The following is an 11,706-nucleotide window of genomic DNA, read 5'->3' on the forward strand; positions in this document are numbered from 1 at the left end:
GCATTTCTATTTCTCTCTCTCAGTCAGGCACACTGTTTCTGAACTTTTTTCTGGCATTTGAAAACATACAGCTGTACTGGCCATTGGGCTCTTCCAGCTTCCTACCTGTTTTAGGAAAGCCGTGTTTTTCTGTGAACAAATAGATGTTGAGCTATCAAGAAGTAATAGCCCAGAATATACACACAAAAGAAACAAATCTTGAAAACCATAAACATATTGAACGCCTATTCCTAGGACAAATTTCCAGTACCTGCTCTGAGATACTCTAAATATATTTTACTGCTTTAACATCCTAGAGCTATTTTTACTGAATATGTAATTTGTAGTAAAGCATGTCGTTTTTTCTGCCATGGATTAATAACAGGACTGGGGAGGAGGGAGGACAGGTTTAGGGGAAAGTGTTAAGAAAAGGTGTGATACCCAACCAGTAAGCACACAATATTGCCTGCCTCGTCAGATGCACTCAAAAAAAAAAAAAAAAAAAAAAAAGGGTAATAGAAAAATGGAACTATACTCATTCATTCTTTTTGCTTGCTTTGATAACTCTTTAAATCAGGTCTGCAATACGCAGTTAGCAGCTCTGGAAAAGAATGCAAACCTCAGCAGCAGAAGCCACAGTGTCAGGAAGGGAAGGGGGAGAGTTATTGGGAAAAACAACACTTTTTCCACGTAATGCTTGGAAAACAAACCAAAACTAGGGGAGGTGAAAGATCAGGGAGGAGCTGTCTTAAGCAGTGCCCTTCCTAAAGGCCCCAGCACCGAGAACTGGGGCCAGAAAGGGCGAAGGTAAGCGGTGCCCTGAGCGCGGTGCCTCCCTGCGGGATCTGGGCAGCTCGGCCTTGCAAGCAGGCAGTGATGTCTACGGCGAGGAAGGAGGCTGGTGGCAGGCCCTGCAGCTCTCCTGTAGCCAGACGGACACCAGGAAGGTGGCTGCGGGCTTTGGATTCCCCATCTCTTGCTTTTCCTGCCACCTGGCTGTGTGCTGGTCACAGATAGGAAACCAGACAGATAGGGCAGTGAGCAGCACAGGCAGAAACTATTCTTGGGTCAAGACTACCAGCGCCTTTAATAATAGCGTTCAAGCAGTCACGTGAGCGTAAATCTTCCAAATTAAACCATAATTACGTTAGTGTTCAGACATTTCACAAGCACCACGCCAAAAGCACCACGTACAAAAGTCTGTCCTGAACGGCAGGACAAGGGCAGGGTTGGGAAAGTCCCAGGATCTCTCCGCATTAGCTGGTAATTTGTTGTCATTAGTAGCACACCTCCTTAGGCAGCCACACAGGGCATTCAGACAGGCAGAACTGATGAGATAAGCTGTCCTCTGCAGGAGGCACAGAGCAGCTTCATCCAGGCACAGCTGGGGGTCGCCCACCTGCAGAATTCACCATCGCTTATGTTAATTAAACATAAGCTTTATTAGGCTTTAATAAAAAAAAAATAAAAAAATACTTGGCTTCTTTAAAAAAGGCAGGCACATTAGTTGCTCGTGCTAGAATATCATCCTGGGACAAGAAAACAGAGTTAACCACTTAGGTTCCTTTCATGATCCTTTTTTTGTTTGTTTGTTTCAGTCCATGCAGTAGACATCCTCACTGATTTTAATTCTTACAACAAAAGGAAAGATAAACTGTAGAGAGCTGTATTATTCTATAAGAAACATAAAATCAAATCATATAATTCATTTCAAGAGATATTTGGGAAGGAGAAATTAAATTTGAAATAGCTAATGGATTGTTATGTTCATTGCAAACTAAAACTTCTAATTTCTGACATGCACGTTTTTAACTGTTTTTCTTACCAGCCAACTGTTTTAATTCTTACAAAATTTATTGTATCAGGCTAAATTTATATAAAGTACTTCAAGGCAAAGATACTGTTTTTACAGTTTCCAGGATCTTGAAGTTAGAAACCAAAATGGCACTCTAAAGCTTCCTCGCATTTTTATTATTTTTCCCTTAAAAAAAGTGATTTTTGCACGACCATGTCATTTTGTAATATCTGGTGCATTGCTTTTAATCCAGCAAAGTCTTTGGTTTGAAAGGCTCATGAGATCACTCAAGCAAAGGGAGGAGTTTTGCCAAACAATGGTTGTAGATGTGGCCACCTTGCATGGGCACAGACCCTCCCCACAACCTCGGCAGTAATTTTTAAATGACGGAACAAACCCCCAACGTTTTACTATCTGCTTGTATAGAGCATCGAGGGATTCCAGTGACATATATTTGCCATTGAAATAAAGAGATCAGGGACTTTCTGACTTGTTACCTGATATAGGAGGTGTATTAATTTACTCAGAAAGTGTTGACTAGTGTTAAGGTCTTATGTATTATCAATCACATCTCTAGGGCATGTTATTTTGTGCTGCCCTGACATGGGGTGTAGCCGTGTAGGTTTGACACTTTTACCAAGTCAGGTGTACACTGACATGCGGAACAAGCTTCACCTTGGACTTCAGGACAATGTGCCCCTGACAATTAATCCATATAGACAAATAAAGGAATTTTATGCTTAATTTATCTTTTAATTTAGGGACAAGAAAATTAAGAAGCCCCCAACTGAGAAAAGTTTGTCCACAAGTATTAATATGAATTTATATAGAATAGGATTTACCCCCCCCCCCAATTTGCTTTTAAAAAGAAGTTGAGACTTATCTTAAATAATGACAAATTTTCCTGAATTTGTATATGCAACTGAAGAGAAATCAGTAGTTATGGTTGTGTCACAATGTTGAATTTGGTTTATTATTCCATATTTGAAGGTTTCAGTAGTGCAAACTGTAAAATTACAAGTATCCAGTAGGTGTCATCTTCATACATACCATGTGTACCATAATCATGTTTATATATATATATATATATAAAATTTAACTAAGATTAACAGTAAGACTCTTAAGCACTGGAAGTTTTCTGAAACATATGTGTAAATATCAATGAATTTGACCTAATACACTTTGGTAACACTACGATTTCTGGAACTGTCTTGTACAAATAATTTACTTCCATGCCTAAATAATAACCGTAAAATATACCTGTAAATGTACATTTTTAAAACTGAAAATCAATTTAATAGATTCTATTTAATTGATATGTTCTTAGAGCAATATAAATACATTCTATAATATTGCCTCTGATCCTGTATTGCAAAAAATAGATTTAAAATCTTGACTTATGAGGATATTAAATGAAGTTGGAAGGGCCTCCAGAAGACACGAAACTCATGTTTCCATAAACGGTGTTTTAAGCTGTTGATTTCTTGAAATTCCACCTCGTATAAAGAAATATTTTTGTATGAATTATGGAGAATTATCAAGTACACAGATCTGTTTGATTTACATTGTTTGTCATTGCAAATCAAATACTTTTATTTATAGTTAGCCGCTCAGTAGCAGTTAGTTTAGCAGCTGGGGAGTAAAGTTACTCAGGAAAGTCTGAATCACTTTGATCCAGCCATCTGCAAATGTAAGTAAAATAAACACTTTTCACATTTTAAGCCCTAACCTCTAACTCTTATTTGGCACCAGGGCGGTTACTGGGTCAGAGTTATGCTTTCCACCATGTGATTAAAAAATGCACTTTGCCCATGTACACGGGTTTTGTAACGCAATCCTTTAGCAATCTGGCAACTTTTCTGGTTTTGCGAGCACCGGGCATGGCTTAGGAAAGTTCATATGCAACTCTCTTGGGCCCCGTCCAACATCCTTGGAAAATAATGGAAAGGGCTTAAGCCGTGAGCTGGGCAGCCGTGTGGAAGGGCTGAGCTGTGACAGGGGAAGCCAGAGGCTGGCGTTTGCAGATGTCACCGAGTGGCTGATGCCAAAAAGCAGGCAGGGCGGCCCGCAAACTGCTTTTAATTGGCACGGGCAGCGCGCTGGAAAATGCCCCTGTTTGGGGTGGAATAACCTTGATTACACATTTGCATCTTTTGCCTGTTTGTCCACACCAAGGCAGCTTGGCATTTCCACAAGTCAGGCAGCCCAAATACGCGGGGCACCTCTGAGGATGCGAGAGGCAGGAAACGTGATTTCAGAGGAAAACCCTTTTAATTTTTTTTCTCTTCTCCATACGATCTAGACCTACGGTTACGCACCCAGGAAGGAAGGCAGGTCTTTCGCATCACACATGAAAAAAAAAAAAAAAAAAGACAAACCAACAACAGGAAATTCTGCCTAACCCGTCCCTAATTAAAAGATCATCGCCCCGCCACGCTGCGTGACTCACTGAGAAGCCAGGAAGCGCTTATGGTGCCGAGGGCGGCCTGGGGTTGTCAGGGCAGGCCCGGGGTGGCAGTGGGGACCTGAGGGCTGTGACAGGACCCTTGGGGCCGTGATGGGACCCTCAGGGCCATGTTGAGACCCCCGGGGCCATGATGAGACCCCCGGGGCTGTGATGGGACCCCCAGGGCTGTGATAGGACCCTTGGGGCCCTGTTGGGACCCCCAGGGCCGTGATGGGACCTCCGGGGCTGTGATGGGACCCTTGGGGCCGTGCTGGGACCCTTGGGGTGGTACTGGGACCTCCGGGGCCGTACTGGGACCTCCGGGGCCGTGATGAGACCCCCGGGGCCATGCCGTGACCCCGGTCCCTCAGGGCTGTTGTGGGACAAGCCAGGCCTGCGCATTATAACAATATAACATGAAATAAACGCTTTTATTTCTATTTGTCATGGCGTAGCGCTTTCCGGCTTGGAGTAACCCATCCTGACCCGCGTCTGACGCGAGACCGCGCGCCTTTTTTCCTTTTTTTTTTTTTTACGATTTCACTGATTTTTAACAAACTGTCAGCGCAGCCAGAGGGGAAGGCGAAGCCTCCTTGTGGGGGGGTGGGAGGCCAGGCCAGCAGCCCACACCCGGCTCCACCTCAGGAGCCGGGGCCGGGGCCGGGCTCCCCCCATGCCCTCAGGGGAGGCACCGGGGGGCGGCGGGGGCCGGGGCCCGAGGCGGAGGCGGTGGCGGCGGCGGCGGGGGCGGAGCGGAGCCCGGTGACGGCCCCGCGGCCCCTCCCCGAGGCCCGGCCGGGGCCGGGAGCGCTGAGGCAGCGCTGAGGGAACATGGATGCGGCGGCGGCGCGGCGGGGGGCCGGGCCGGGCCGGGCGGTGGAGGAGGCGGCGGCGGCGGCGGGAGCAGCGTGGTGGTAGCGCCCTCGTTGCCTCATAGCCTCTTTTTTTTTTTTTTTTAATTTTTATTATTATTATTATTTTTGGGATATGGCGGCCCCGGGCCCTCCGCAGCTGGCTTGGCTGCGGCTGGGCCCGCGGCTGCGTGGCGGGCTGGAGGTCGCGCTGCGGGTGCCCAGCCTGTTCCTCATCGACGCCATCTTCAACGCGGCCCCGCTGCCGGGGGGCTCCTCCGTGGGCGCCGCGCTGCTGGCCGTGCTGCTGCGGCTGCTGGGTGAGACGGACACCTCCTGCCCTCCTCCTGCCCTCCTCCATGCCCTCCGGCCTTGTTTACAGCCGCCCTGCCTGCCCCCCCCCCGTCCCTTTTGTCGCCTGTCCCCGCCTGGCTGGCTCCTGGCCGCGGCCCCTGAGGCGTTGCCGTGGGGAATGGGCTCCTTCCTCCTTCCCCTGCGGCTCCCTGGTGTCCTCCGGGCTCTGCCTCCCTTCTGCTGGGGCCTCCGGGGTGTCTTCTCCTCCCTTGCCCCTCCTGGTGGCTCCCATCCCGCTCCCCTGCCTGCTGCTGGGCACTCAGGGGCTCCCTGCTCTTCCTCCTTCTCCTCCTCCTCCTCTTCCTCCTCCTCTTCCAGAGCAAACCAGCCCCTGGAAGCCCCCCAGACCCTCAGATGCTGTTTTCTTTCCCAAGATGAAGGTTAATTCACCGTTACGCCTATCCCATGCTATTTTCAGTGTAGGATGTAATGCTAAGAGGAGTTCTGTGCGTGCCCTCGTGCTGCCCGCTGCTGACACCGAATTGTACAGGAGCTGGGATTGCCGCGATGGGAAGGAGCCCCCGAAATACAACTGGGGGGTTGCAGGCCCGTGGCGTGTTAACTTGGCGTGGTTTTGGTGTTTGTGTTAGGAAAAAGTGTGAGCAAGGACGCGGGTGGGACACCTGTCAGGGGAGGAAACTCCAAGAGAGGTTAAAAGGAAAGATAAAGAGCGAGAAGTGTGGTGGTGACAGCACAGCGCTATTTGGAGAGGAGGGCCAAGGGGATGGCGAGCAGGTAAGAGGAGAGCCAAAGAAATTAAAAACACAAAGCAGGTGCTTCCCTGCTGCTGGTCCTAAGGGCTCTGGGACGGGCAGGAGGGGTTCTCCTTCCCTCTTGCCCATTTTCTGGACCTTTTGTTCCGCCCTTCTGTCATTACTAAGAGTGCCTCTCATTGAGAAATGGCTCCTTCTTAAGGGGAAATGGCACTGCCCTGCCTCACCCAAACCAGCTGAGGAGCCCTTCGCTGTGTGATCCAGATGCTGTAGGAAGTGCCTGGAACTTAATCCGATGTAAACGAGGCGGGTGCATATGTTGTCGGATGATCTCTCTTAAGAGCGTGGTAATGGGGCTGAATTATGAAGGAGCTCTTCAGGACCGTGTTTATACCGTCACTTCTCTGGAAGGGTTTGGGGGAAGGAGTGGGTGATCCCTCCCCTGACTGCTGCACTGGAGCTTTGGGAGCAGTTTATGTAAGAGTTTATGTATGTCTTGTACTTTGAGACAGGTGCTCTGTGGTTCTTGGCTTTCCAAAAATTAAAAATGTAACCACTTAAAGACGATGGTAAAGACCTTCCACATTGTTCGGGCTTACACATTTTTATCTTCCTCTGAATTTAAGGATTACAGGGTTGGGGTTTTGTTGTTAGGGTAAGCTGAAATATTTGTCTTGGGTCCTTCTGTATATAAACACAGGGGAAATTGCCCCTTTTTAGTTGCTGTTTGCTGGCATTGAAAGATTGATCTAAGCTTTTCTCGTAGCACAGCACTGCTTAGGACAGGATAAACGCACAGCTTACAGCTCTGAAATACTCCGGGAGCACAGTTTTACTTGGCTAAGTGGAGTTCTGAATGGTTTTAAAAGTGTTTCGCTGCAGGAACCCTCTGTTTGGTTCCTCCGCCACTTCCTTTTAGGAAAAGGATTCCTTCAGAAAGCAGCCCATCCCCAGGGAGCGCACGGGGTTCGGAGAGGGTTGCAATAATACCGGAGTCCGTGGAGAGATGTGGGCTTACGAGCGATGGCTGGGGACGAGGGCAAAGCAATTTGGCAGTTCCACATGGTCGCAGCACTGACGTGCACAGGTAATCGAGCCCTGCCTCTGGCTGGAAGTCGAATTTTAGGTAGTGTGCTGCTGCAAAAAGGTACTGACAAACTGCAGGAGCGCAAGGAGGAAATAGGAGAGGGATTTGTTGCAGCGCAAGGAACGATTTTAAAAGTGAGTGCTGTGCTTGGAGGCCGTGCTGGACAGGTAGCTGGAGGCGAGGAGGCACGGCTAGGAAGGGTAAAGGTGCTCAGAAGTGAAGCAGCAGCACCTGGGGGAGCACCAGACAGATCTTACTGGGAGGAACAGCAGCAGTGAGGTAGAGGAGAGGGGCTGCTCTTGGGTGAGCACCACGTGGGGCAGCGGGACATCCCGGCATGGATGTGATCTCCTGTAAGCAGGGGAGCGCCGTGCTCACCTCCCCTTCCGAAATTCCCGCTGGCCTGTGTCATCTTTGGAGGTTCCTGTGGGGTTGGCCCTCCCGCACCTGTTGACAGGGAAATGTTTTGTCACTGGGCACTCTTCAGAGGAACCCGTGGGTGTAGCTTTTCCCTCGCCTGACTCACCGCAGCAGCGTTTCAGGGATGTGTCTGGCATGTGGAAGGTCAGTGTTTGCAAGGGGACCTGCGGTATCTAAGTACTGCAAGGCAGAAAAATGGATTTAATTAATGGGCATGGATCAGAGGAACCTTGTTAGTACGAAGTCTCCTTGGCTTCAGGGGTCAGAATCCGATGCCCAACAACCTTGTTACAGCTGAGTCTTTCCTGAGGCTCAGAGAGAGGACACGAACTCGTCAGCACCGTCGGCTTTCCCGTAGGTGTTTATTCTGTATGCGTGGAGGGGCAATGAAATTTTCAAGCTAATTTCACAAAACTGTTGTGTGCAACGAGTCTCAGCTTTTCGTGGGGGAGCTGAGCAAGTTTCTCCTCCGTCACCTTCCCAAGGTTAATGATTAGTTAAGGAGTGTGTTTTTACATAAGCCAGTGCTGCTCGTGAGGAGCACTCTTAAGGTGCATAGATAACTTTTTGGGCGGATAGTCTACCTTTTGGTATCATTTCATGTTCACATTTTTCCTTCTTATTCAGTCGCTCATCTTTGTTTGGTCAAGAGCAGCTGGCAGCACCCCTGGTGGAACCGAGCGCTGCATCTTAGCCACATTTCTTATTCCTGTGATCAAGACACAGAGGCTTAGAATATTTCCTTGTTTACATATTTGATTCTGGAGGATTCGGAACAATCCAAAACACCGTCTTCAGAAGAAACTGATCCTATCCTCCAATAATAAGAGCGTTACTTGGGATTTCAGTAGCTTTGTAACAGGGCTGGAAAGCAGCTTCTACTGCAATACAAGCTGTGGAGAGCAAAAGGAGGCTGGTGGGACACCCACAACAAAGGCAGTGAGTTTGCTGAAGAAAAAAGTGCTTAAGGATGTGCTGCAGGAGTGCTAGGGAAGGGCCCTGCCTGTGGCTGGTGTGTTGGTGGAGTTTGTGAGTTATGCTACAGGAGGAGCGGGCTGCAAGGGCATAAATTGGGGTACAAAGGTACTACAGGCACTGTGATATGGTTTGTCATAGGATCCAGGATCCATAGGATCCAGGCTTCCTGTCACGGGCACGATGTGCTTGTGGTTGGTATGAGGGAAGGGTTAGCAAACAGGAATTTCAAGATCCGAATCTGATCCGTAATAAATAAGACACAAACTCGTGGTGGTACTGGCGAAGAAACCAGTGGCACAGTTTGGAATTGCCTACAAAAACATGGTAGATGTTTTTGTAGGCTGGGAGGTCTTTTCCATGAAGCTTGCGTTTCAGGATAACCTTATCAGAAATGAAAACAAGTTGAGGAGAATTGGAAGAGTGCCCCCATGCCCAGGAAGCTGCAGCAGTTTTCCAGTGTTTTAACAACTGTGGTTTTAAAAAAATAAAATCTAAAAGGTCATGGGGTTCAATTAAAACACTTTAAACAGCATCTGTGGCCGAGTGCCTTGTTCAGGTGAAGTGGGGGGGTGTAAAATGGGGATAAATGAGTGAATTCACTGACTGTACATACAGAGCCAGTGCCGTAGCTGTTAGCTGTCTGCTTTTAGAGCTCAGCTGCCCTTAGATTTCGAGGCTGATTGGGAAGGGTCTTTGAGGGCTTGGGAGCTGGCCCTGCTCGGTCTGAGGCTGCAGACAGACCCGGTGACAGCGGTGCCGTACGCGCAGGCGTGTGAAGTGCAGAGGAGGTGGCTCTCCTGTACTGCCCCAACAGCAGCACCACAGGGAGCATGGAGTTGTGGGCACCTACATGGAAAGCAGTAATGGACGTAAACGTTTCTCCGAAGCTACTAGGTGAAATCTGTCAGTCACTTTCTCCCGAGAACTAAATGGTTTCCATCTGCTTTCAGGTGTCTTTGTGTCCAGTGTTGTTCTGGTGTTACAACAGCGAGCACTTTTCAAGTTCTACATGATCGCCTCGGCGTTCCTGCTGGCTGCCACTTCAGTGTTGGTGAATTACTACGCTTCTTTGCACATCAACTTCTACAGTGCCTACTACACAGCAGCGTTCGGGATTCAGTTCCTCCCTCACAAGGGACCCTCGCTATGGATGGCGCTTTCCATCCTCCAGCTGACCTTCGGCATCGGATACGTGACGCTGCTGAACGTGCAGTCCATCTACTCCCAGCTCATCATCCTGGACATACTGATCCCTGTCATCGGCTTGGTTGTTGAGCTACCTGTGAGCGTCCGGCAGGTGCTGGTTTTTCTTTCAGGCCTCGTGCTGACGCTGAACACCACAGCCATTCTGGTTACAAAAATTAAATGGTTCTATTACTCGGTGCGGTATGTTTACCTGCTGGTGAGGCACATGTACCGCATCTATGGATTACAGCTGCTGATGGAGGATACGTGGAAGAGGATTCGCTTCCCGGCGGTCCTGCGGGTCTTCTGGCTGACGAGACTCACAGCACAGGCCGTGGTGCTGACGTACGTTGTAAAGATGGCCGAAACCAACACGGAAGACAAGCTCTTGATATCGTGGGATAATTGCTGGGAGCTGATCTGCAGCCTGATAATAAGCGGGTGCGATTCTACCTTAACTGTGTTAGGCATGAGCGCCGTCATCTCCTCCATAGCACATTATTTGGGGCTCGGCATCTTGGCCTTCATCGGCTCGACCGACGAGGATGACAAAAGGCTGGGTTTCGTAGCGCCCGTTTTGTTTTTCATTTTGGCCCTGCAGACTGGCTTGAGCGGCCTGAAACCAGAGGAGAGGCTGGTTCGCTTGAGCCGCAACATGTGCCTTCTGCTGACCGCAGTCCTGCATTTCATCCACGGCATGACGGACCCCGTGCTGATGTCTCTCAGTGCCTCCCACGTCTCGTCGTTCCGCAGACACTTCCCCGTGCTGTTCGTTTCGGCTTGCCTTTTCGTCCTGCCGGTTCTGCTCAGCTACGTCCTGTGGCACCACTACGCCCTGAACACGTGGCTTTTCGCGGTCACGGCGTTCTGCGTCGAGCTTTGCCTGAAAGTCATCGTTTCTATCACTGTTTATATTTTGTTCATGATCGATGGCTACTATAACGTGCTGTGGGAGAAACTCGATGATTATGTCTATTACGTTCGTTCGACTGGCAATATCATCGAGTTCATTTTTGGAGTGATGATGTTTGGGAACGGAGCTTACACGATGATCTTTGAGTCGGGAAGTAAGATCCGCGCTTGCATGATGTGTCTGCACGCGTACTTCAACATCTACTTGCAAGCCAAGAACGGCTGGAAGACTTTTATAAACCGCAGGACTGCTGTGAAGAAAATCAACTCCCTTCCCGAGGTAAAAGGCAGCCGGCTACGCGAAATAGACGACGTATGTGCAATCTGCTACCACGAGTTCACCACCTCTGCTCGCATTACGCCCTGCAACCATTACTTTCATGCACTTTGTCTTCGGAAGTGGCTGTACATTCAGGACACGTGCCCTATGTGCCACCAGAAGGTGTACATTGAGGACAAGGAGAACGCCAACGTCTCTAACAACAGTGGGTTTGTGGCACCCAACGAAGGTCCTGTAGAAGCTGCAGAAGAAGCTGCTGATGCTGAAAATGAATTAAATGAAGATAATGACAGTTCAGAGAGTGACGAAGACGACGACGACGATGATGACTGTGTGGAACAGCACTTGAATGAGACTCTTAATGCTAACTCTAACTCTCTGGGTGATTAAGAAGTCCTTTCCTAAGCTGTGAGGTATTATTTGTTTAAATTGACTTCAACAGATGAAAAAAGTATCACTTTGTAGTTGTTATACCTAAGCACAACAGCAGTATCTTGATGTTGAGTCTGTGAATGGTGGTTGTTTACTGTGGTGTGTGCTACTGTAAATATACCTCTAACTTGCTGGTCTCTTTCATGACCACCTTAAATTATGTACATTATTGTACATGGAATAAAATGTTTTCATGTTTTTAAGATGGTTGGAAAAACACTCTTTAATTGATGTAGTGAGAATGCTGTGCCAAAGACTGTATAGCAGTAATCCC

At 48.6% G+C, this 11,706-nt stretch overlaps 1 protein-coding gene across 1 annotated transcript; it reads left to right on the plus strand.

The window, feature by feature from the left end:
• Positions 1-5,046: 5,046 nt before the first annotated feature.
• On the plus strand, positions 5,047-11,635 carry RNF139 (ring finger protein 139). Its single transcript, XM_084282150.1, has 2 exons — positions 5,047-5,391; positions 9,574-11,635. Exons 1-2 carry the CDS (start codon positions 5,208-5,210, stop codon positions 11,388-11,390), a joined length of 2,001 nt encoding a protein of 666 aa, XP_084138276.1. The 5' UTR covers positions 5,047-5,207; the 3' UTR covers positions 11,391-11,635.
• The last annotated feature ends 71 nt before the right edge of the window (positions 11,636-11,706 follow it).

Source organism: Netta rufina (assembly GCF_964035555.1).
Source record: "Netta rufina genome assembly, chromosome: 2".
Taxonomy (NCBI): Eukaryota; Metazoa; Chordata; class Aves; order Anseriformes; family Anatidae; genus Netta; species Netta rufina.

Coding starts and splice junctions, on each gene's coding strand:
- RNF139 (XM_084282150.1), top strand. CDS start 5,208: ATGGCGGCCCCGGGCCCTCCGCAGCTGGCTTGGCTGCGGCTGGGCCCG. Junction 5,392..9,573: donor CGTGCTGCTGCGGCTGCTGG/GTGAGACGGACA, acceptor ATCTGCTTTCAG/GTGTCTTTGTGTCCAGTGTT.